The sequence below is a fragment of the Tasmannia lanceolata genome, unplaced genomic scaffold (assembly GCF_043159265.1).
Source record: "Tasmannia lanceolata isolate RefF3 unplaced genomic scaffold, GAP_Taslan_0.1 ptg000012l, whole genome shotgun sequence".
Classification (NCBI taxonomy): Eukaryota; Viridiplantae; Streptophyta; class Magnoliopsida; order Canellales; family Winteraceae; genus Tasmannia; species Tasmannia lanceolata.
The window spans coordinates 14237612-14265006 of record NW_027518689.1 but is presented as its reverse complement, the minus strand read 5'-3'; the positions used below and the strand labels follow the sequence as shown (position 1 = coordinate 14265006).

At 39.1% G+C, this 27395-nt stretch overlaps 1 protein-coding gene across 5 annotated transcripts in view; it reads left to right on the top strand.

The window, feature by feature from the left end:
• Window positions 1–27395, top strand: part of LOC143887635 (AFG1-like ATPase family protein) — a 105071-nt gene that overhangs the window by 34591 nt on the left and 43085 nt on the right. For all 5 annotated transcript variants that reach the window (XR_013254316.1, XM_077391746.1, XM_077391745.1 and 2 more), the window contains 5 exons: window positions 14360–14505; window positions 14753–14832; window positions 22759–23016; window positions 24179–24289; window positions 24550–24672. Coding sequence is in view for 4 of the 5 variants with exons in the window: in XM_077391746.1 (XP_077247861.1) it covers window positions 14360–14505; window positions 14753–14832; window positions 22759–23016; window positions 24179–24289; window positions 24550–24672 (718 nt within the window). In the remaining variant the exon portion in view is untranslated. The remainder of the gene's footprint in view (window positions 1–14359; window positions 14506–14752; window positions 14833–22758; window positions 23017–24178; window positions 24290–24549; window positions 24673–27395) is intronic.

Here is a 27395-nt window from a genome sequence, read left to right as displayed (position 1 = left end):
CTGTGCGGCCATACTTATTCTGAACGGCCGGAAAAACTGGATTTGCAAGCCAAATATTCTGTTCAGCCTAAGACGTTCTGGTCGTCTTGATGAACTAGATTTGGAGGCCAAATATTCTGTTTAGCCTAAGACGTTCTGGATGTCTTGATAAACTGGATTTGGAGGCCAAATATCCTGTTTGGCCGTACTTGCTCTGAACGGCTTGAAGAGCTGGATTTTAAGGCCAAATATTCTGGTCAGCTGGTGATGTTCTGAACGGCTTGAAGAATTGGATTTTGAGGCCAAATATCCTGGTCGGCCGGAGATGTTCTGAACGGCTTGAAGAACTGGATTTTGAGGCAAAATATCCTGTTCGGCCATACTTGTTCTACATGGCCGGATGAACTGGATTTGCATGCCAAATATTCTGTTCGGCCTAAGACGTTCTGGTCGTCTTGATGAACTGGATTTGGAAGCCAAATATCCTGTTCGGCCATACTTGTTCTGCACGGCCGGATGAACTGGATTTGCAAGCCAAATATTCTGGTCGGCCTAAGACGTTATGGTCGTCTTGATGAACTGGATTTCGAAGCCGAATATCCTGTTTGGCCTAAGACGTTCTGGTCGTCTTGATAAACTGGATTTGGAGGCCAAATATCATGTTCGGCCATACTTGTTCTTAGGGCTGCAAATGAACCGAGCCGCTCACGAACATGTTTGGGTTCAGCTCGTTAAAAGTTCGGCTCGGGCTCGTTCGTTTACTAAACGAGCCGAACCCGAGCCCAAAAATTAAGCTCGTCAAATAAATGAGCCGGAGTTGAGCTTTGTATAGTTCGGCTCGGAAAAGCTCGTGAGTTTTTCAGACTCGGTTCATAAAGCCAAGTCGAGCCGAGCTTTAAAGCTCGGATTATGTTTGTTTTTTAATCATAAAATAAAGGAATGTGGGCTATTTATTAGAAATGAATGGTTGGCCGAGTGGTTAAGGCGTTGGATTTAGAGGGCTTTGGTTCAAATCCCACAACTGTCTATTTTTATTATTCTTGAGACGAGCCGAGCTTAAGCTTGGTTCGTTCCACTTAACGAGCCGAGCCGAGCTTTCCCGAAAAACTAAACGAACCGAGCCCGAACACCCCAAAGCTCGGCTCGGCTTGGCTTGTTTGTAGCCCTACTTGTTCTGAATGGCCGGATGAACTGGATTTCCAAGCCAAATATTCTGTTCGGCTTAAGACATTCTGGTTGTCTAGATGAACTGGATTTGGAGGCCAAATATCCTGTTCGGCCTAAGACGTTCTGGTCGTCTTGATGAACTGGATTTGGAGGCCAAATATCTTGTTCGGCCATAGTTCTAAATGGCTTGAAGAACTGGATTTTGAGGCCAAATATCCTGGTCGGCCGGAGATTTTCTGAATGGCTTGAAGAACTGGATTTTGAGGCCAAATATCCTGGTCGGCTGGAGATGATTTGAACGGCTTGAAGAACTGGATTTTGAGGCAAATATCCTGTTTGGCCATACTTGTTTTGCACGGCCGGATGAACTGGATTTGCAAGCCAAATATTCTGTTCGGCCTAAGATGTTCTGGTCGTCTTGATGAACTGGAATTGGAGGCCAAATATTTTGTTCGGCCTAAGACGTTCTGGTCGTCTTGATGAACTGGATTTGGTGGCCGAATATCCTGTTCGGCCTAAGACGTTCTGGTCGTCTTGATGAACTGGATTTGGAGGCCAAATATCCTGTTCGGCCATACTTGTTTAGAACGACCGGATGAGTTGGATTTGCAAACCAAATATCCTGGTCGGCCGGAGATGTTCTGAACGGCTTGAAGAATTGGATTTTGAGGCTAAATATCCTGGTTGGCCGGAGATGTTCTGAACGGCTTGAAGAACTGGATTTTGAGGCCAAATATCCTATTCGGCCATAGTTGTTCTGCACGGGCGGATGAACTGGATTTACAAGCCAAATATTTTGTTCAGCCTAAGACGTTCTGGTCGTCTTGATGAACTGGATTTGGAAGCCAAATATCTTGTTCGGCCATACTTGTTCTGCACGGCCGGATGAACTGGATTTGCAAGCCAAATATTCTGTTCGGCCTAAGACGTTATGGTCGTCTTGATGAATTGGATTTGGAGGCCAAATATCCTGTTCGGCCTAAGACGTTCTGGTTGTCTTGATGAACTGGATTTGGAGGCAAAATATCCTCTTCAGCCATACTTGTTTTGAACGTCCGGATGAACTGGATTTGCAAGCCAAATATTCTGTTCGGCCTAAGACGTTCTGGTTGTCTTGATGAACTGGATTTGGAGGCCAAATTTCCTGTTTGGCTTAAGACGTTCTGGTCATCTTGATGAACTGGATTTGGAGGCCAAATATCCTGTTCGGCCATACTTTTTCTGAACGGCTTGAAGAACTGGATTTTAAGGCCAAATATCCTGGTCGGCCGGAGATGTTTTGGACGGGTTGAAGAACTGGATTTTGAGGCCAAATATCCTGGTCAGCCGGAGATATTCTGAAGGCTTGAAGAACTGGATTTTGAGGCCAGATATCCTTGTTGGCCGGAGATGTTCTGAACGGCTTGAAGAACTGGATTTTGAGGCCAAATATCCTGTTCGGCCATACTTGTTCTGCACGACCGGATGAACTGGATTTGCTAGCCAAATATTATGTTCGGCCTAAGACGATCTGGTCGTCTTGATGAACTGGATTTGTAGGCCAAATATCCTGTTCGGCCTAAGACGTTCTGGTCGTCTTGATGAATTGGATTTGGAGGCAAAATATCCTTTTCGGCCTTAGACGTTCTGGGCGTCTTGATGAGCTGGATTTGGAGGCCAAATATCCTGTTCGGCCGTATATGCTCTGAACGACTTAGGATGACCAGGATTTTGAAGTGAAATATCCTGTCCGGCCATGTGTGCTCTGAATGGCTGGACGAACTGGATTTTGAAATGAAATATCCTGTTCGGCCATATACGCTCTAAACGGCTTTGGACAACCAGGATTTTGAAATGAAATATCCTGTCCGGCCATGTGTGCTCTTAACGGCTGGAAGAACTGGATTTTGAAGTGAAATATCCTAGCCGGCCATGTGCTCTGAACGACTGGACGAACTGGATTTTGGATGAGCTGCCACTTGCTCTCTGTGGGCAAGTCTGAAAGGCTGTGTTATATCCAGGTCCACCAAATTCTAGTCGAACTGGTCACTACGGCGAGCTTCAGCTAATCCTTTTTGGATAGGTTTATTCGTTGCATTAGGAACGACTCGATCTTCGACATGTGTAGCAAAAGCCTCTTATGAGAAATCTCAACCCTAAAATCTCTGTCAGTTTTTTTTTCTACAAATCCGTATAATCTTATGCGTTTTACGTGTCTGTGTTTTCCGTAAGACAATGTCTCTCCTCTCTCTCTCTCTTTGTATCTTGGTGTATCTCGTATTTTTCTTCCCTCAAATATCTCTTCCAAGATCTCTCAAATCTCTCCCTCTTGTTTCCTTCCTCTTATTTGCCGCAGATCTGAGAAAATCTCTCTCAGATCTTGCGCAAACCAATCTGAGAAAATCTCTCTCGCTGCATATTTCTCTCTCTTAAATCATTCTCACGAAAAAACACCAAACCCTCTCCTCGTCCTTATCCACCTCTCGTAATCCTCTCTTTATCTCCGTAAATCTCACAACCCTTCTTGGGTTGTCGTAACACCAATACCCTCTCCCTTGGTTTCTTGCCGTAAGCCACCTAATCTTCCTTGGAAAACTCCTATCCTTCTCCCATCCGTAAACCCCAACTCCCTGTACCTCCTCACCTTGCCTTAAACCTAAAATAAACCCCATTTTGGTTCTCCCCCACTCACAAATCTCCATTCCAAACCCAAATATTTCCTTTTGAATTCATTTGGGAAGAAATCTTCTTCCCAAATCTCTTTTTGGCTTCCTAAAACTCCACCCTAACCCTTTATTTTCTCTTTTCTATATTTTTTTTTTGCTTATTTGGCTCTCCACTCAAAATCTCAAATCTCTCATTTCTCCATACTTTCTCACCACCATACCATTTGGCTTCCCCAAATGGATCCCAATACACTCAAACTCCCTCCAAATCTCTTTATTTTCTCTTCCTTTGGGTTGTTATTCAAGGCGCACACCAAGTGTTTGGTGAAATGTTCGAAAGAGGTGTTGCACCTTGCTTGTCATCTTTTGGTTGCAAGTTGAGAGCCTGTCGGCTTCAACTTGAGGCGGAGTGTTATCATGTAGTTCTTTGTGTCTTTTCTTTAGGGGGAGTGCTGTCCTCTTTGTTATCTTTTCTTGAGGGGGAGTGTTCTTAGCATTGTCTTTGTCTTCTTGTGGGAGTGTTGTCTTGTTTTCATGTCTCTTCGTGTTGTCTAGCTTTATGCCTTATCTCTTCATGTTATCTTCTCCCTCCTTTTCCGGGCGACGGCTTCCATATCCATCGTTGGTCGGCTCTCTTACAGGCAACAATCTTTTCCCGTCGACTTCTCTTTTCCGGACGATGGTTTCCCCATCCTTGGTCGGCTATTTTCTGGTGACGATGTTCATGCCGTCGACCTAGTCTCCAGACGATGGTGTCCCCATCGTTGGTTGGTTTATCTTTTACTTCTTATCTTCAGGCGACCATGTTCATGTCGTCGACCTTGTCACCAGACGGTGGTTTCCCCATCGTTGTTTGGTTGTCGTCTTTATCTCTTCTTCTCTCTAGGAGACGGTTTCCCTGTCAACCTTCTATCCGATGGTTTCCACATCGGTTGTCCTCCTTTTCATATAGCGTTGTGCTGCTTCGCCGATGTTCGTTGTGCGCACATTTGGTGTGCGCCTTTTGTTTGCTAGATCGTAGTTGTTCCTTCTATGGTGCCTCCATTGCTCGTGATATGCAGATCTGATCGCCGTGCTCTCATTCAAGGGGAGGCCTGTTTGTTCGCTCTCACTGTTTGCTACTTCAGGGGAGCTGCTTTTTTTGATGGCCATTGATCTCGATGCTGTTTATTGTGGCCACTGCTGTCATTTTTTGTATTATGCTTTCATTATGTATTCACCACAACAGCTTGAGGAGTGTTATACCAAGCTGGATGTGTGTATGGGCTTATTGTACGTTTTTGATGTATGGTCCTTTTTTGTTGTTGTAGTCTCTCTTGTAGCGAGCTGGAGTTTCACATTGTATACACTCTAGCTTGAGGGGGGAGTGTTGAATAACATGTATTAGAGGGTAGTTTAGTCATTTTTATGTATATTGAGGGTAGTATTGTCATTGTACTTTGGATGCCCTAGTTGGGCCTTATATATGCATCATTTAGAGGGAGAGCTCCTCAGTGGAGTCTTTCCAACCTTCACTCATCTTCTTCTTCCTCTCTTCTCTAACCCTAGATCACTTCTAACACCGTTCTCTGGAATTTCTCGGCAAGGGAAAATCTAGAGGGATATATTAAATTTGTTTTAGGGTGATGATATCTTTCACCCACCGTGCAGTATGCGTTCGCCCCCCTTTCAACGTGATTTGACGCCAAAAAGCGTTAAAGTTGCCCACTGTTCTCGTTATAAGGGGGCGAATGCATACTGTGGGTGAAAATATCATCTCCGTTGTTTTATTTAATTGGGTTTATATCAGGAAAGAAACGATAAAAATAAAATTATTTAAAAATATATAAAAATATATAAATTAAGTAAAAAAATAAAAAATCATAAAAATACCTTAAAAAATATCGTGATATTATCACAATATTATCGTAGTAAATAAAAATATTGCTATATTTTTTAAATTGTGGGATTATTTCGGGATTTTGTTGTTTTATCAAATTATTGCAATAAAATCGCTATATTTTGAAAAATATCGAAAATATTTGTGACATAGGTGACCTTTGCCCTCGACCCATAGTGTACATTTCCTAGGCCCACGAACCCTACCATGACCTCCTCATGAATCACAGTTACTAACACCTGTGCAACCATCATGATTACCTCTGCTTCCTCTTTCACAGTCACTACTATGTCACTCTCCACTACTGACAAGGGCTGCTCGAGCACTAGGGGCAGCATTTAAAGCAGTTTCACTGAGGGAAACTTGTTTTAGATAAGAAAATGTAACGTTCAAGGATGATATTTCCTTCTTCCCCAAAATTTGTGCCTTACCATGATCATATTCAGACCGTAATCCAAAGAGGAATTTTGCATCTCTAAATTCTTCATTTTGCTGTCTTTGTAACTTCAATTAATTGGTAAGAGGTTGATACACGTTCCTCCCACATACTATTCAAAGCATCATAACAGTCAGCCAAATTTTGTGCCCTTTCTATAATGCAAAAATCTCTTGATATAAATTGAGACTGTGACCCTTTTTCTCTAAAATCTTCTTCTTCCTTTCTTCTCTTCTTTTCACTTCAATATGATATCAAATACAGTTTACATTATAACCATGGTTAAGGATCAAGATCACACCATTAGAGGTTGCATCTACCATTCGCTTCCTTTCTATTCACTTTTTCTTGAAGAGGGGGTTGCTGGTGGTGACAGATGACAACTGGCATCGTCAGATGTACCACTCATAGCCATTCGTGGGTCTCTCTTTCATATTTCACTGGTTTGAGGGTTTAGATCTCTCCTATGAAAATCATAGAAAAGAGATTTGATGTTTTATCCCAGAGATTTTTTAAAATCTAGGTTTATCCTCTAACAATCCAGCGTTGATCTCTTGTTTTGATTGGATCTTGTGTTGATTGGATTAGTAAGTGTGATCTGTCCGGGAATGATTTCGTTGAACCCTAGTCATCCATAACTAATGTGATACAGATCCAATCAGTTGAGATGAAGTTATGAGGATCTCTCTACCCTAATGTTTCTTGGATTCTTATATTTTTGCGATGATTATGTGTTGTTAAACTGTTGGCTATGTTGTGTAGGAATATTTTGTGGTCATGCCCTATTTGATTAGTTGAAGTTTTAAATTAAGTGGCAGAAGGGTTGTCTACAAACATTTCCACTGGACAGTCAGAATCGCATTATTTCAGTTTTGTTCTTCGTTACTAGCTACAACCATTTTGTTGAATGGTGTGAATTTTAACAATGGTCTAACCAGTGAGACTACTCATTGGTGCAGAAACATGGATATGTTAACAAATTGGTACGACCCCCTCAATTGGATGATCCCAAATATGGAGATTTGGAATCCATCAATTTTTAGCGATCTCATGGCTCCTAAACTCTATGGAGCCACAGGTTAGTAGAAGCATTTACTTGTCCTCCGCCAAAGAAATATAGTGTACATGTCTGGAAATTCATTCATATCAGGATAATGCATATCTAATTTACCACTGTATTTGGAGATTAGTCAACTCATTCAAGGAGATAGATCTCTCCATCATAACTATACTAATTTGCATGGTTTATAGGAAGAATTGGCATTTTATGAGAATATTCATTTCCATTGTCCATAAGATGTTGAAAGTTGGAGGAAACAACTAGAGTAAGAAAATCTTTGCAGCGTCAGTTGGTTTGAGAACGAAATGCGAGCACATATATTGGGGACTCAAGTCTGTTCCATTGTTAATCTTCGCGGTGTCAGTTGGTTTGAGAACGAAATGCGAGCACATATGTTTATGCCCTTCTTTACCGTGATGACCCTAGAAGACAGATTATATAGCCACCTTCCCCAATGATTGATTGAACAACTTTGCTTTCATATTATACGGGTCTAGTGGTAGAGCTAGAGGACGTGATACTGGTGGAAGGAGTGATATTCATGATGGATGAGCTAGAGGCCGATGCTAGTCTTTAGGTGATAAAAAGTGACCCTTTTGTGGAAGAACCGTCATAATGTTGGGATTATCATGGGGCCCACCTTTTATTGCTAGTTGTATATCATCATGCCTTATTATTTCGAGTTCTGACCTTGACAACGATATTCCAAATGTTCTGCAGTCTACTTCTGGAAATGATATGCTTCGTATGCCTTATGGCTGATTATAACTCTATGGTTAAGGAAAGGAATTTCCTCGGGGTATGTGTTTTGATCGCACAATATTGGTAGCCCAGTCAAGAGCCACATCAACCTTTTATGCCATTTTTCCACTCTCCAGAACCCCATGGTAATTGGCTCGTTGGAGACTGATCATATGATTGGTACGTCTCAGTCTGTTTTCTATTTTTGACCCTTCTAACTTTATCCGTAGAATAAAATTTATTGATCGAACTATTAATAAGATCTATAGTAAGGGAACCATCTTAATTTCATATTCTCTTTCCCTTCAATCTATTAGTCATGCCCCTCCTTTGTCTACTAACCTCTATGATTTGGCCGACACTTTGAATTTATCGCCGACATGCGTGTCGTGTCGTGTCCGACAAGACACCCGTGTCCACACGCGTCGACACTCCTTTAGACACTTTTAAGTATACTTTCTAGAAGTGCCAGTGACTGTGTACGAGTGTGACACTATTTGTAGATTTTTAGGGGTTACCATGTTAGATACCTCGTATCCATGTCGAAACTTGGCACACGAATCCGTGTCCACAAATCATATCTATATGTACTTTCTATTTCAATTCTAAATTTTGGGAGTTCGTCGTGTCCGACACTCAGTGTTCGTGTCGACACGCAACACTTGTGTCCGTGTCCACAAATAATAGACTAACCTTCTTTCTGTCATGGTTTGAAATTTCGGTTTCGGCTAAAATTTCGGACTTATCCGAAACCAAAATTTCAGCCCAAATCCCGAAATTTCGGGTGAAATTTAGTATTGCCGGACGAAATCCATGATTTTTGGGACGAAATTTCCAAAATTTCAGGCGACATTTCCGAAATTTCGGGCTAAATTTCTGTAATGTCGTTCGAAATTCTTTAACCGAATAAAAAAGTATTATTTTATTATAAATTTCGACGAAATTCCTGAAATTTCTGAAATTTTGAACGAAATTTGGTAAATTTCGGTTCGGTACCATTTCGTTTCGTTCCTCACCGAAATCCGTAATTTTTGGTTTTCGGTTGAAATTTAAAACCATGAAATTTCGAAACGAAATTTGGTAAATTTCCGGAATTTCGCTTTCGGTACCATTTCGTTTCGTTCCTCACCGGATTTCGGATTTCGGTCGAAATTTAAAATCATGCTTTCTGTAATTAATTTGACCAAAATCTCTTGTTTTTTATTTTGAGAAACCGATTGCGGCTCCAGAACTGATTATTGGACTCAAAATGAAGGCGCTGTTCGTTTCAGATTGTGAGAGCTGATTGTGAGCCCTCCAACCTATTATTGGCTAAAAAATACGTTCAATTTTGAGCCAATAATCGGTCAGAGGGGTCACAATCGGTTTTCAGTCTGAAATGAACAGGGCCTAAACGACTGCAAATGAAGAGGATGATTGGTAGAGGATGGAGTCAGGTGGCGTATGTATCTTCAGTCCTCTTCTTGCCAGCACCTCCATTGCCGTCCTTTGTCAGAATAAGGATGAGTGGCAGAGTAAGAACATCGTCATTTGCTCTGCATGTGTGCACTCAAATGTAGGTACCTCTATTTTATTGTTGTGACATTGTCTTAACTGTGTTATTTGCTTAGTTTACACATTCTTGTTATTAATAGCTGATATCCCTTCAGTTCCTGAAATTTGTCGGTCTCCACTATAGGGTTCCCTTGCTTGTCTTTGGATGTTCATTTTATTCAAAATATTGATCCATAATTAGAAATTGTGTTATAAATCCGTTAAATGTGTCTGTTGGCTATTCTCGATCTCATAAAGGGTACACATGCATTGATCCAGGAATTGGGATAAAGGCAAGGTTTTAAATCTCGGTTTTGGTTTCGGTACGAAATTTCGGACGAAATCTTGTATGAAATTTCGGTTTCGGGTGAAATTTTGTACTTCACCGAAACGTTTCACCGAAATTTACGCAACTTTTCGACCGAAATTTTGAACTTTTCCAAAACTATGTGCATTTCGTTTCGTTTTCTGCCAAAACAGAAATATTTTGGCCGAAACGAAACGTTTCGGTTGAAATTTAAAACCATGGATAAAGGAACAAATAAGAGAGATTTGCACTGAGGCAGTTTGCAACCATGAGTCAGCACTGAGCCATATATAGAGACTCACTTCATAGAGGATTTTTCTTCCTATGTCACGTCATGGTGAGCATGAGCCTATAGCATATGCAGAGGAAGATCGTATTGGGCCAGATGGGTGGGCATCGGTTGGCTTGAATGTTGAGATGATAATTGAGGGTATTCTTGATTTAACAGAGGCTGAGACAGGATGCATCGGATACTGTAGATCTGGTAGATAAGTTCACCTTAGTAGCCGTGAACACCTTCTATCAAGATCCGTAGTGTTGGTGGCATAATGGTAATAAGCCTAAGTGGCATTAGATTTAATTCCCTTTTGTAGGTTTTATTTGTAATAGGGTAGAGAAGAGGGTCATGGTTGGAAAATGACATTAAGGGTAGGCTTGAGGCAGCAATTAGCTACTCAATAAGGAAAGTACATCATAAGTCCAACTACTCCCCTATTTGATTTTAGAGGGATGAAGCTCAGTGAACCTATTTATTCATTGAACCTCAGACTACCGGAGACACCGGTCTCCGCCAAGTGGAAAAAAGACCATTCGATTTGCCTTGACCCCTTGACCGGATCACATAGCGTTAGCAGAGCGGTAAAACTTTGCAGCAGGGGTGGTCATAATGGTAATAAGCCTAATTGGCATTAGATGTAATTCCCTTACTTTTGTACGTTTTATTTGTAATAAGGGTATACTTGTAATAATTAAGTAATTGATGGGCATGTGGTGAGATTTGAATGTTGTTAGAGTGTCTGATATGCCTAAGGGCATAATGGACTTTGTACATGTAACTCTAATATAAATATAATAGAGTGAGGGTGAGATCCTCTCAACTCATTATTTTCTCTCTAACTCTTTTCTCTCAACATGGTATCAGAGCCCTCGGGTTAGCATATCCTAGGGACCTCCATTGAAAACCTTATGTCTTCTTCTTCTTCTTCTTCGCTTGCGATCTCGGTGGATGGTTGCTTCCCACCGATGACTACTGTCAAGCATGGTTTTAAATTTCGGACCGAAATTTCGGATTTCGGTGTTTCGGATTTCGGTGGAGACCGAAACCGAAATTTCCCGAAATTTTGAGAAAATGTCATTTAAAAAAAAGAAAAAAAAGAAATGTTACAAAATTTTGGCCGAAATTTCGGAATATCGGTCCTAGAAATTTCAGAAATTCGGTTCGAAATTTTGAAACGAAATACCAAATTTTGGCCCGAAATTTCGGATTTCGGTGGGGTCTGAAATCGGTACCGAAACTGTAATATCGTTTTCACAGCCCATTAAATATTAAAAGGACAAGCTAGGATAGCTTGAATATAAAAAAAAAAAAAAACAAATACTAATCATTTCCAGAAAAGGAACAATCAATATCAAACCCGGATGCTGTTTATATTTGCACAATCACAATCATAAGAATATTTTGATAAACAATCAGTACATTCAATCATAAACAATATTTTGATAAAAATATATTTGCACAATGCCACAATCAGCACATTCAATCATAAACAATCAGTAAAAAAATATTTTGATATTTGCAGTTGCACACTTGCACAAACCCATATGTTTTTTTCTTCTTTATTTGGCTTGTGAGAGCATTCTGGGAAATGTAATAACCTTTTGAAAGCTCTTTAAATACTAAAATAGAAGATGGTTTGTGAAAATAATTAAAACAAAAAATGGTTTTGCAGAAGATGGTTTTCAATCCCCCCCTCTAATGGTTCAAAGGCCCCCCGCTCCAACAAACTGTTTCTGTGAGAATGGGTCACTCGTTGAGGATAAATTCTTATTCACACCCTTTAACATTTTTCTTTGCCTTTAAGAGTGGGATTTTATCCTCACAGAAACAGTTAAAAGGGTGGGATTTTATCCTCAACCAACTCCATTCTCACAGAAACCATTAAAATGGAGAGATTTTATCCTCAAACAGTGAACCATTCTCACAGAAACCGTTAAAGGGAGGGATTTTTTCCTCAAGCCATTCTCACAGAACCGAAAGGGAGGGATTTTATCATCAGGCAGTGAACCATTCTTACAGAAACCGCTAAAGGGAGGGATTTTATCCTCAAGCGGGTTATTCTCACAGGAACCATTACCTGTTACGGCGGTGAAGAGAGGAGTCGCAGGGGGGGGGGGGGATTGAGAGGGGGGGAGGGAGGAGTGGCGGAGGCGCATTAGGGTTTCTTCGACAAAGAGAAGAAGAAAGAATTGAAAAAAAAACCTAAAATCATTTTTAATCGACTCTTTAGGGTTTCAAAGTGTAAATACCAAAATACCCCGACTTTTTAACTAATAAAACCGTATAAAAGAAGCCCAAATCCGTAATTTCAATTTTACCAATGGGAATCGCATTTCCAGTACTTGGAATCTCGGTTCCAAGAGAATGGGTTTCGCGGTTTCAGTTATGGGAACACGCGTTTTCCATCCGAATGAATTCGCGTTTTTAAAAAACCATAATCCGGGTTTGTTAATATCCAAAATGCGTTTCATTCCAGGTATAAACCGTGATTCCCATTTCGGGGGATCGCGCTACCTGCGAATCCAAACCTTGAATCCCATTTTTCGGGGAATCGGATCGAATCACGAATCCAACTCGCGTACCTGGGAATCGGGTATCCCCACCCCAGGGAACGAATCCTGCTTCTTTGCACAAAACACATTGAAGTGGACTACCATTTTATTCGTCAAAGAATTCAGAAAGGGGAGATAAGAACTGAGTTTACCCGTTCAGTGGATCAGTTGGCTGACATGTTTACAAAGTCATTGAGCAAGTCTAAATTGATTAATATTTGTATCAAGCTAGGAATGTATGATATATACATTCCAGCTTGAGGGGGAGTGTTTGTGTGATATGCCTAAGGGCATAATGGACTTTGTACATGTAACTCTACTATAAATATAATAGAGTGAGGGGGAGATCCTCTCAATTCATTATTTTCTCACTAACTCTTTTCTCTCAACAAATGTAAAAGGGAGGTGGATTCAAGTTTTTAAAGATGGAGGGTAAATGACCTAATCCTCCACTATGAATAGCAGATAGCTTCCTCCATTTAGGAAAGGTGCTTAGAACTCTAGCTGGGAGAAGAGGTTGCTGATTGTGGCTAAGGGATCTTTGAGTGATGTTAGAGGAGAAATTCTGGAATTTGAAGGCCTTCCTCCTCTTCTTCCTCTAAGACTCAGGTTTCAGTTGAGGTAAGTACTCCCTTTGCTGTTTACCTTTACAAATTGCATGAAATATCAGTTCCTAATCTTATCTTCTTGTTATATTTCATTTTCTTGCAGACTGTCATCAATTCCCAGATGATTTTTTGCATTTTACTGTTTATTATATGTTCTGGACAACAAATTTCTGTTTTGGTCTGTTTTCTTGTTAAAATTCTTCGTTTCTTTTCAACTTTCTGCAGTCCTTTGTGGTTCTTGGTTGAATCTTCGATAAATTTGAAACTCTTAGTAGATCTACCAAAAAATCTACATCACCTATAGTCCCATCAAGAAGTTCAAGGAGATTTAGTTGCACGTCTGCGATCCTAGACCAGATCCACCAATGCCATGTACTATTGCTTTCCCTACTGCTTACTCTCTCTTTTTGTTAGATTCCCGATTTTCCCATTGCCTTACATAACGTGTAGATATCTTATCGACTCATTATGGGTCACTATCATGCTTATGTGATGGTTTCTAAGTGTATATTTGAGCATATTCTAGCATTTCCTGGAGTTTCTTCTTAAAATTCTATCATTGGCATATGCTTCCATATGTTCCATACGTTTCCGTGATTTTGCACGATTTCCACTGAAATTTCTAATCAAAACTGAAACATTTCCATTTCCTCGGCGACCAAAGCTTTAACCAAAACTGAAATTTTAAAACCTTGGCCCTTCTCCATAGGAGACCATAAATGTAATTAACCGAAAAACCTACTTTGAGATTCCGCTGCTCAAATCCTGCCATCTTGAGACTCAAAGGGACTGTTGTACCCTTTTTGTAACAACGATAATAAATTTATGAGGCCAGGAATGTGCATACTGGTCCTTCTCGATGAGTTTTATGGTGGAACTATACAAACAAAAACCGTAAGATGATTAGCAAAGCATTGGTTAATTCGGCAATAGGGACACATGCTTCCTCATAATCAAGTTACTCCTACGTTTATTCTCTTGCAAACAGCCCTATTAGTAAAACCTTGTTCCTTGCAATTGAACGATCTTCCATAGTAGCTACAAATTTGCAGACCGAGTATGATTCTGTTACTGAGTGTTGATAATATTTTTCAAAGTTGTCTAAATGGTTATTAGAAAAATTGAAATGGCCGTTTGCACACTTAACATTTTGTTGATTTGGTTCCTTGATTCAGGAAAAGAAATGAGGATATAGAACCAGGAGTGGGGAAAATGGTCTCCTACCTTAATCGGGAGAAAAAGTTGGATTCACTAGTTGGTCGCCGTCCAATTGCTCCTCCAGCCCCAAAAGGACTATATATTTATGGAAGCGTTGGTAGTGGTATGTTGTCGATACATCTGGCACATACTACATGAAGCGAATTCTTCTAATCTTTTGCTCATCTAGCTCTATTGTATTAAGGCCTTTTTACTTGTAATATATTGCTCGTTTTCTTTTGTTTGCATCATTCAAAAGCAAGTAATTACAGCACTGATACTATCTTGTTTGTGATGTGTCTTTCTAACTAGCTCTTATACCGTTCTTATATTGGCACTTTTAGGCTAAATGAAACTCTTGCACAATGTAGGGAAGACAATGCTAATGGACATGTTCTATACGGCCACTGAAGGTATTGTTAAACACCGTCGGAGATTTCACTTTCATGAGGTGAGAATTTGGTTGTTGGCTTCAAAGCTAATTATCCATGTCATAACTTTTGCTCATAAATATACTCAATAACATATGTAATTTTGGGTTTGGATATGCAGAAAGGAATCATCTGTTATTTTAATCTAATCCTGCCTAGAACATGTAATAACAAAAGAATTGCAACATGATCAGAAGCTTCTACATCTCTTATCTAATAATACGCAGAGGAAGATGAAGACAAAATGTGAGTTTTGGCAAAGGTAATTCGCCGCCTCCCCGGTGAAGACATGGCAATGGAAAAAATGAGCAATCTCTTAGTGTAGCTGACACATCATTTTGTATTTTCTACCTTTGGGACAAGGCAATCATCTCATTTTTTGTTTCTACTTGAAGAAAGGAGGGTAATGCTTTGTTGCAGTGTAGAAGCCATGTCATACCAGTCAAGCTCTCAGCCTCTTGCTTCTTGTCAGTTGGATAATCTTCTAGTGGATTCTTAAATCTAAAGCTTTGATCTTGCACCATGGTTTTAAATTTCCACCGAAACCGACATGAAACGACCGAAATGTTTTTGTTTCCATCCTTGCCTGATGGGGGACCATGTAAGGTGCCATGAAGAATCAAGGATTAAGAAGATGTGGCACATCGTTGATGTTAAAAGTGTTTATTTAGTTTTTCGATTTTTATTAAGGCTTTTTAAGTCATTGTGGGGGGAGGGGGGAGGGGGGGGGGTACTAGAGTCTTTTCCCACTAAAATCACTTAATTTCTTTGAGTTATGTGTGTTCTAAATAGGCCCCACACATGTATTGTGGGATTTTTTAAGTAGGAATCAAGTCTGTAAGTCATTACAAGGTATTTTGGTCCAAAGATGTTAGGTTTTTTTAGGGTTTTAGAACTTTCTAGTTCTCTTCTTTTTCTTATATGTTGTCAAGCCGAGAACACTTTTCTATCACTCTATTTTATGCTATGGATGAAAGAATAAAAAACAGCTTTCTCTTGCTTTCTTGCAAATCATGAATGCAAAGTCTACTTTCCCTAAGTTGTGATGCCTAGGAATCCCTGGTGTGATGCCTTGAGTTTAGGTTGGAGAGATTCCAACCTTTCCATTTATCTCTTTCATGTTTTTTTTCATAAACCACCTTTTTGGGAACCCCAAGCCTCCATTATTTTCACCCAAAACCTCTCTTGCATTACTTTTTCACATGTCTTCTACCCTGAACTCCTAAATTACCAATAAAAAATTGTCTAACATTAAAATCACCATTCAAACCCAATCCATGCCATGTGCTCTCTCATTTTGTCTAAAACCTAATTTTATCCTTCAACAACTTTCTAGCTTGTTTCTACACACCTCGAAACCTACTCAAATGGCCTCTTTGAGGTCCAAAATCTTCCTTGTAGACACATTGCTATTGTTTTGAGACCTTGTGAGATTTTGTACAAGGGATTGAAATAAGTTTTTACCTAGTAGAAATGTTTTTTCAATCTGAGCCGGGTAGATTCTTTCACCTTCTTCATGATTTTTTTCCTAAAGGATTCATTAGCCGACCCCAACTAGTTAGGGACAAAGGCTTAGTTGAGGTGAGTTGAGTTGAGAAATCTTTTTTCAATCTCATAACATATTTTAAGAACCAAAACCCTAATTTCGACCCATCCTTTTCGCCCCTGACGTCCCTTTCATAGCTTCGTCCTACATCAAATTTGATATCAATTCTATAAAACTAGACCTTTTTGTTTGTTGTATCCTAAGCTCCATTGGAGAAGAGAAAGGAGAAAGGAAAGGAGAAGAAGAGAAGAGGAAGGTTGAGAGGAGAGGAGAGTAGAATATCTCTCTCATAACGTGTACTGTATATTTGTAATTAGGGTTAAATGCCAATTTCTAAAATACCCCTAATCGGGTATGTAATTACACCGCTTCATCTAGCACTCCCTCTCAGGCTGGAGTGTATATGTCATACATCCGCAACTTTGCACACATCATTTAACTTCGCTCTGCCTAGTGGCTTGGTAAACTTTCCAGCTGCTTGAATTCCAGATATAGGGAAACAATACATATTTCCCCCTTTTGAATCTTCTCACGAATGAAGTGGCAATCCACCTCAATGTGCTTCATCCTCTCATGAAAGATTGGATTCGAAGCAATATGAGCCACTGCCATATTATCACAATATAGTGATGTTGGAGATGAGGAAGGCAAGCCAATCTCTGACAAAAAAGATCTCACCCAGATCAATTCATCACACGTGTGGGCCATTGCTCACTTCTGCGCTGGACCTGATCACCACATCCTGCTTTTTACTTTTCCACGAAACCAAGTTCCCTCCAATGAAGGTGCAATACCTTGTAGTAGACCTGTTCGCAGGTGGCCTAGCCCAATCTGCATCCGTATAGCCCTCTAATCTCATGCGATAAGGCCTTCTACAAAACAACACTTTACCTGGAGCTTTCTTTAGGGAGATTTTATATGATGCATGGCCGTGAAGTCAAGTGTGGGCGGTACCACCCTTGATATTTGATCCAACAACAGACCACTTTTTAAGAGTCTGCTGTTGGATCAAATATCAATGGTAGTACCACCCACACTTGACTTCAGAATCGGGCACAGTATAATTTCTCTTCTTTAGGTATCTAACGATCTGTGTAACTATTGTTCAATGAGATGTACGCGGTTGTGAAAGAGTCATGATACGTGGAAAAGAAACCTTGTATCTAGACGTGGCAGAATTACTATTGTGGTAAAAAAATGGTAATTTATTGAAGTGGCTTTGAAAGAGCTGACATAAGATATTACAATAGATGATGTAATGCTGATGTAATGACTATGAACAATAAATTTTTTGGGATCCCTCTTCTTGGGATTATCCTAGGCTATTTATAGCAAAGGTTTGTGTGTTGTTTTACGCTTTTACCCCTGGCGACAGGTGTCGGCCCTTTATTTGGGTAGATCTTTATTGTTTCCTATACCCTTTTACATGTGTTGGCCTGTAATTGGGTAGGAGTTAGGTTAAGACCCTTTGATTGCGGACCGTTATTACCTTGTTCCTCGCTAAGTGATGTTATTGCAAGTATGTCCTAATGCCACGTGTAGGTGCGTGATTTGAGGCTCTTTTTGGCCCTCATCAGTTGCCCCCCATTCCTCAAGTCGATGTGTTCGTCTTGGGGAATGATTTCATAAAGTTGTTTCTTCTTATCCGCGAAATTGTTATCCGGTTTATCTATCTCATGAACAAGATATGGGATGTGCGGCCCTCTGATCGATTTTTGCTTTTTCTTCGAAATCGGCATCCAGCTCGTCCTATAGATGAACTGAATTGCGTAGACCTGTTCTCTGGACGATTCTTTTGTCGTTTTCCCAAAATTTTGGCACCTAGTTCGTCTTAAGGACGAACTGGATATTGGCCGAATTGCCCTTGTGGTGTAATTTTTGTCTTTTCTGAAATTCTGGGACGTAGTTTGTCTTAGGGACGAATTGGATTTTGGCCGAACTGCTCGTATTGAGCAATTTTTTGTCTTATCTGACATCTTGGCGACAAGTTCGTAACAAGGACGAACTTGATTTTGGTCGAACTGCTTGTACTAAACAATTTTTCTTCTTTTTGTGAATTTTTGGCACCCAGTTCGTCTTTAGGACGAGTTGGATTTTGGCCAAACTGCTCACTCTGAGCAATTTTTGTCTTTTTGTGAAATTTTGGTACTCAATTCGTCTTTAGGACGAATTGGATTTTGGCCGAACTGCTCGTATTAACCGATTTTTTGTCTTTTTGTGAAATTTTGGCACCCCGTTCGTCCTAAAGACAAACTGGATTTTGGTCGAACTGCTTGCACTGAGCAATTTTTGTCTTTTTTTGAAATTTTGGCACCTACTTCGTCCTAAAGACGAACTGGAATTTGGCCGAACTGCTCGCACACGACCACCTAGCTCCGGAAACCGGCGAGGTAGTCCCATCAGTTAACGTGTTAGAAGTACTAGATGAAGAGTATGACTTAAATGAAGTAAAACAAATTTACCTGTCATATAGTTGGAGACTCCAAAGTTAATGAGCCAAGAGCCAGATTTACTGAGAAATTAGGATAGGGTGCTACGTTCCTTGGAGATTGTGGCCGTAGAATGTATGCCTTTGTCCTTAGACCTCAAAAATTCATCATATTCCACACGGAAAACGACCAAATTATCAGTCGACTCAACAGAAACAGAGAAAGAACTCTCTGGTGCAGCAACATATACATGATGAGCATCTCTAGTCGGCCATAACTCGGCGTTTTTCATAACAAAAGTCGACAGAATGACCCTCCATACCACAGCAAGTGAAAAATCGGGATCCACGGCCACTAGAACTATGGTCTCCCCCTGAATCCCGACCAGCGTCACGACCACCACGGTCATAATTAGACTGCATAGCAAGAGCAGAGAGCTCAACGAAGGAATCAACAAGCACCTTAACCCTCATAGAATGCTGGACTCTGGAGAAAACCTCGTGAAGAGAGGGAAGAGAGCCAAGCCCTTCAATCTGCTGCCGAATGGGAAGAAACTCATGCACTAGAAGAAAACCTCGTGAAGAGAGGGAAGAGAGCCAAGCCCTTCAATCTGCTGCCGAATGGGAAGAAACTCATGCACTAAGGAATGCAGGAGCTGCACCACTCACAAATCCTCCTGGTGCTTGACTAACACGGTAGCATTTCTGGTGAAGGGCAGGTACATATCGAGCTGCTCACATAAAGTCACAAACTTGGAGTAATGTTCAGAAACTGTCTTATCACCACACTAAATATGGAAGAGTTCTGAGTAAACATCACATATCCACGCGAGGTTGTTTACTCGAGAATAGAGGGTTTCTGTGCGTTTCCAAACATACTTGAAAGAGTGTAGAAACATCATCGGACTAGCAACCTTCGGTTCCATGCTATTCCACGAGAGGTTCTGAATATGTGCATCCTCTTGGCGCCACTTGCTATACGATTAATCATCAACAGGAGGAGAGTCCTTTTCAAGATAATCAACTTTGCCCCGAGTCAAGAGAAACGTCTCAACTGCCCAACGCCATGGGGGATTATTAGAGCCATCCAATTTGATGGATGCCATCTGAACCATAGGAAGCTCCATCGAAGTAGAACCAAAAGTAGTAGCCATGAGAACACAAGCCACAAAGAAGAGATGAAATCAAGAAAAGGCAATGATCCACCAACAGTGAATCAAACCAAACCACACTATCACAAGCACAACTACCAACAAATCATACAAGAGCTATCGGAGATGATGCAAACGCGAGCCACATAACTAGTGCGAGCGAAGCAAAACCCAACTAGGTTTTTTTTATTTTTTATTCTCCACTTCAAAAAAACTAATTGGAACCTATAGCTCCGATACCATGTTTGCTGTATCCTAAGCTCCATTGGAGAAGAGAAGGAGAAGAAGAGAAGAGAAGAGAAGAGAAGAGAGTAGAGTACCTCTCTCTCGTAACATGTATATATATATATATATATATATATATATATATATATATATATATATATATATATATAGAGTTACATGTACAATATCTGAAATACCCTTAATTGGGTATGTAATTACACCGCTTCATCTAACATTTTCATTCGATTGTCCTGCATCACGACCAAAACCAAAACCAAAACCATAAACCAAAATTGTCAGTGTAATAGTGGTATGCCATATTAGTATGTATTACATAATTATATTTTGTATGAATTGCATGAAAAATGTGGTGCATGTATTATGTGTAAATATTTATATTAATTACATGTGAAATTTGGTATGTACTAAATTGTGAGACATATGCGACGGTGTATGCCACTAGGTGTTCGATTTTTTGAAACCATTATGGATGGTTGTCTTTACTTATGTTATGATTTCTAGGTTTGTATTTGTGCATTTCCTGTAGTTTCGTCTTTAAATTCTATCATTTGCATATGTTTCCATATATTTCGTAAATTTTACAGGATTTCTACCAAAATTTTCAAGAAGCTTCCTTTTCCGTGGCGGCCGAAACCAAAATTTAAACCGTTGTCTCACTAATGAGTATCTTGACAAACAACCAGTGCATGAACACCAAATAACTAGTGCCATCAATGTTTGTAGTTTTAAGATGCATCCAGGTTGTCCACTAGATGACTTAGCTTCCCAAACTTGATGTATTATGGGATCATTGCAGATGCTAGATGAAGACATTTCTTCAGTCACAGGCAAACTGATGAGAAAATACTCTGAAGGGAATACCTTAATCAAATCTGTCCCAAACACAATGAGAAGTTTATGTTCTCAAATAAATCAAAGCCCATCGACAACTGTTTCCAACAAATCACATTAGCTTTATTTTTAATGTAATCTAGCAAGTTCAAATTCATTTGAATCCTTGTAAAAGAATGATCCTAATGCATCCAATTCAGATTTATACACAGTTAAAATCAATAATTCATGCCTAAAACTTCAGATCAGGGATTTCTAACTTCATTATTTAAAATCCCTTTAGGGACTTCAAACAACACTGAAATGAACCATAAAGTTAAACTAAAGATAGTACAAATACCTAACATTTCAAAAAATAAACGAAAAAGTAGTACAAATACCTTCAGACAAAGTGATATCATATGGTACCCATCTTGCTCAGATCAGACGGGGTCTGGCTGTATGACTTCTGATATTACATGAAGGTCTTTCCCTTTCTTCGCAGATTATCTATTTCACAAGATGATTTTGGAGTGCCTTGTGGTGATGAGTAAACAAGCGATCTTGAGTTCCCTTGAGTTCTTTGCTATGATACCAAATTATAAATGAAAAAAGAGAAGAGGAAGGAGGAAAAAAATTGTATGAACAATGCTGAATAGAAAATGAGGGAAAAATTGTATGAACAATGGTGAATAGAAAATGCTTTTGCTCTAGACTCCCTATCCTTTTATCCTTTCATTAAGTGGAAAAGGAAATTTTGCAGATATTCCCTTAGATGTTCAAGGCAAAAAATATATGAAAACATATAATTGTGCTAAAACTAAACCTCAATAATTTACTTCTAAACTCTGAATTGTGTGCAATTACTTTTTGTTAACCTACCACTAGTGTCATCATTAATGTTGTAGTGATCATACAAAGGGCTCACATTGGCAAAGCTCCTTGGAAGTAACAAATGTAGTGAGTCCATTACATCTTAATTCTTCCAATCATATTCTTAGTAGAATTTGTACTGGATCCCTCATTAATTTTGTACCACTAATTTCTTTTTTTGTTGAATAGTATGCAATATTTAATGCTGGTTCTTTGCTTTTGAAACTGCTGCAAACTGGCTAGAGTAGAGTACCAAAGATGCTCAACTCAAACTACTTAAATATTGATTAGAAACAATGGGCTGACCAATTATGCTCCATAAGGGTGCATGGAAGTAAGGCAGTGAATCCCCAATCAAATTTTGAAACCAATTTGTAATTCTACATTATTTTCTAACTTATGCAATGTACACAGAAACCCTGTGCCCTAGCTGAGGCTCATAAAGTTGCAGATCAACTCAGAACTTTGCTGAGTGACTCAATCTGGTCAGGCTCCAAGTATCGTGTCCTAACTCTTCCAGCCAAGAATTGATTTTAGATCAATGAGTTTTGATCGACTGAGACGATCTGAATTTTGAGACCAAAAGATTGATTTTGAGTTGGAAACCAGTTTTGAGAAGTGCCTCGGCCTGTGGTGGAAAACATCAGCAGCATGATGTTCTTGCTGTCATCAAAGGAGCTGATTGTTTATGTAATATCTTAGTACAGAATTGTTTTTCAGAAACTTTACTATGAAAAAATAGTCTATTTTACTCCTATAGAGAATACATAATCATCCCTATGGTGGTTAGAAAAATGTTTTTTACTCATGAAATCTTATCGTTGTTTTTAACTGTCCTACATCCATGTTACGTACAATTTATGTGGGTTATATTCATCATGTTTTCCTGTAGGCCATGCTTGAAATTCATGAGCATATGCATAAGTTATGGAAGAATCAAGTGGAGGAAAAATCTGTACAGTCGGTTATTTCTACTTGGATAGGGAAGCTTCCATTTGATACAAAAGTGAAAGAGTGGTTGGCTGAAGAAGAGAAATATAAGCAAGAGGTACAAATGAAACATATCCTTCCTGCTGTGGCAGATAAATTTCTCGTTGACTGGCAAGCTGATCAAGGTGGAGCAAGAATTCTTTGCTTTGATGAGATACAGGTGAAACAAAGATGAGTGTTTCCATAATTTGCATTCTATCATATATTTTTTTCGTAAATCTTTGTCTTATTTTGTCATCATCAATCTGAGCTGACACTATTTAGCAGTCTGGCAGCCTACATTAATTTTTTAAATTGTAGGGGAAGTATTAGTACCTGTCTCTTCCATTGCCTTGTGTGTGTGTGTGTGTGTGTCTCTCTCTATATATATATAGTGGCTGGAATAGACACCCTTAAAATTCCATGTCAATATGTTTTTTTTTTTTTAATGCACCCAAAACAAATAAGTCAATCTGACGATGGAAAATACCTTAATTTATGGGTGTCCATACCAATTCCTATATATATATATATATGGGAAAAGGTTTCTGAGATATCGCTCAGTCTCACTAAATACACCATCTCCCATGTTGTTTGACTCATCCAACCCATTCATTCTATAGGACCTAACATAGATAGGGTGTCCCTAAGAAATCATCTCCATTGGATCATGGTAAGCGTTGATTTGTGGAGGTTTAAATTGGATGGCTAGAAAGTGGGATTCTACAGATCGAATGGTTAGGATGATTGTATGGAGATGGTTTGTTAGGAACACCCTATCTATGTGAGGTTGTATGGAATGAATGGGTTGGATGAGTCAAACAACATGGGAGATGGTGTATTTAGTGGCTTGCTCAGAGTGAGCGATACCTCAGAAACCTCGCCCCCATATATATATATATATATATATATATATATATATATATATATAGAGAGAGAGAGAGAGAGAGAGAGAGAGAGAGAGAGAGAGAGAGAGAGAGAGAGAGAGAGAGGCCAATGGAAGATTTTTTCTTTTTCAATTGGACTCAAGAGTTAAATATTTCTATTATTTGGGAGAATAAATCGTTCATTTCATTTCTATTATCTTATTTCACACTGCATTCTTTATGTCTTGGAAGTTTGAACTGAAGATGAATATCTACTCTTTACAAGGTTGCATCCTGTGTGAAATGTACCATAACTGCATAGAAAATCTACACATCTGATTCATGTGGTAAATATGGTAAATAGGCAATATTTTGTATTAGCCTTCTGATCAAGTATTACATTAGGTGTGACCTTTTTCTTCCTGACGTAAATGTTATATCCTCACATGACATAAATTCTGCCTTTTCCTACTACAGACTGTTGATGTCTTTGCTATTGTGGCCTTATCTGGAATTGTAAGCAGATTGTTGAGTACTGGGACTGTTCTGGTTGCTACCAGTAATAGAGCACCCGAGGATTTGAATCAGGTGGCTATTCTTCATCGAGTCACAAAGTACCTTACCTAGCTTTGTTATTTTACTTTTCTTTGTTAGGTTACTCACACGATATTTCATCAGTTTCAGTCACTATTTGTGGTGTACAAAAAAGTAAATCAATCTGTGAAATAACTATTGTTTTACATTCAGCTTTCAAATCAAAAGAATGCAATATCTTCTTGGAGGAATTTTGTAATCACAGCAAATGCTTCTCACTTAGCCACTTTGTATGTCATTATCTTGCAAACTAGGATGGCATGCAGAAGGATATCTTTCTTAAATTTGTTGCCAAGATGACGGAACACTGTCAAAATATTCTGGTTGGAAGTGAGATTGATTACCGCCGCCTTATAGCAAAATGTACTATTGAACAGGTGAGCGGTGGAACAAAATTAATTTTTTTTTATGGGTTTTATGTTTTATTCATGTCCCTTTCGATGCATGCACTAATTTGATATTCTGTCTTTTCTCTCTAGTATCGTTTCACACACAGCAATATTCTGTGCATCTCAATTTACAAGTGCCTCACACAAAGAGTGGGCTCACCACAATCTATTTTAATGTGCATGTGCACCACAACGAGACTGGGCCCACCACAATCTATTTTAATATACAAGTTCACTAGAACGGAGTGGCCCCACCATGCATTTTATATCACAAGTGCTCCACATTGAGGGTGGGCCCGCCGTGATTTTATTTCACTCCATTGTTTTGGTAAACTCAAATTAGTTTTTATATTACTTTGCTGCCAACGTTTCTCCTTATTACTTTTTAAATTTTTTGTATGTACTATTTTTCATGTATTTATCATCAGAACTTGTGATGTGCTTGACACAAAGATGGATGATCGAGTTGACTATGCTAAAGCCAAGGAGAGATGACAGAATGAAGAGCGTTACTCTCAACACTACAATCTAGATATTAGTCCTCTCTTTATCTTCAAATTCTGAAACGCACAATGGAAAACGATTATGACTGAAGGGACTTGATTAGTTTGCTCAAATAAATGGAAATTTAGGAACATTCAAAATTCCCAGTGAGAGTACCATGCTGTTGATTTTCAATGGGAGCATTCTAAGAGGGATTATCCCTGTCTACTATGTAGGAAACCAAATTCGACCATACTGGAATTCTTCTCCCAAGATTTGTAAGATGTGTGATTGCCCTCTCACAATACATTTTCTTTCTATTATTTACGGCCACATTCTCTGCCACCGTTATCTCTGTCAAGGCCAACACCTCTCCAGTATTGAGATGTGAAGAGGATTTAGACATCCCAATGCCCTGAAATCTCAATTACATACTATTCAAAGTGGGGACCTCTTTGCCAGCCAAGATCTCTCCACGAACTGTATGATACTCTAGCAATTTAGTAACCTCAGACTCTTTCAGCTGCCTTTCAAATAACTCCAAGTTATACGTGAGAGGTTTGGTTTATACGCCTTCAACTTTTCCTACACACCACGAAGTGTACTATCATACTGATTGACATCAACAATGGGCGTGGATTCAAGGTTTACAAGCGTAGATGTGGACGAGACTGATGGCGGGGACTCTAGCATGGGTCACAGACATTGTCGCCTTTGCCTAGTTTCAGACTAATCTTTCTATTATCAATTCATCTAACGAACCCTTATCGGTTTGACTGATTTGTATAAGGTTTAGTCATGCTGAATTAAAATCTTTACAATTATTTATGCTATTTAAGTCTCATTATTGTTGCTGCCCATAGATTAATTAGGCGTTAATTCGGCCCTAGGTAAGTTTCTAAGTGTTCTTTTAGTTTTCCGCGTAAGCCCTAAATTGTCCTAAAGTCTCAATCCCACTAGGAGTGTAGGATTTTCCCTAAATTAGGTATTGTCCTGCATCACATACTCACTCAAAACTCTTGTTTCCTTGTTGACACAAGAAATATTCTCAAATAACTCATCCATGATATATTTTCATCCAAAGAATACATTTCACGGACTGTTTTCAATACATCTGTGGTCGTGTCAAATAACATCACATTTGTACTAAGATGGCCATCCATGTTGCTCCAACTTTAAGTCATAATTTTATAGTTCTTTGAGCAAGGTTTTAGGTTTCAATTTCGGTATGCGTTTTGGGCATAATGGAAATGGAAATATGTCTATTTCAGATGGAAATTTTGGTGAAAATACTCTAAAATCATGGAAACATATGCAAATGATGGACATTTAAGATGAAATTTCAAGAAGTGCTAGAATAGTCACAGATACACTAAAAAACCATCACGTACGTAAAAAACCACTCGTAATGGTTTAAGAACACGGTACACACCGCAGTTCACATGTAATTCATATAAATATTTATACATTACATACACTATATTTCTCATGCAATTCATATAGATATAACTATGTAACACATGTTCGCGTGTGTCAGATTAAATCAGTACACACCACATTTCTCGTGTAATACATATAAATATTTATACATAATACATATACCATGTTTCATATGCAATTCATATAAATATATGAATGTAACACATGCTGATATTGTTTTCCACAAATGCACTTACAATGTTTGTTTTGGTATGCGTTTCTATTTCTGTATGCAATTTGGTGGGGAAGGAAATGGAAACATTTCGGTCATTTTGTGTCAATGTCATTGGAAATTTGAAAAAATTCCTTTTTATCCAGTTTTCGTATCTATTAACAGATTCACTATGTCGGTTTTCAGTCAAAAACTTCACTTTTCTCATTGCACCTTGGACTACCTCCACGAACTAAGCCCATAGAGGATAATTAGGCTCATTTGGCTTAAGAAAGGTAAGCTGCACTACTTGCATCTCCGTGACATTTGAAAATCTGAGTTTATTTTCACTCAACATGGAGATTCGCAAACTGAGAAGAAACTAAAAGAGAAGTAGATCAGCTAATACACTCTCGGATGAACACAAAGCACCTCATGGATTTTGTATGCACAAAAAGAGAGAGGAAGTCCTAGGGTTTCAAGAAGAAAGAAGAATAAAAAGGGGGAAGGAATAGGTGGGATGGTAGGATTAGGATATCAAAGAGATGGTATGGTAGGGTAAGGAAGTCGAATAATGAATTGCGAATAAGATTAGATT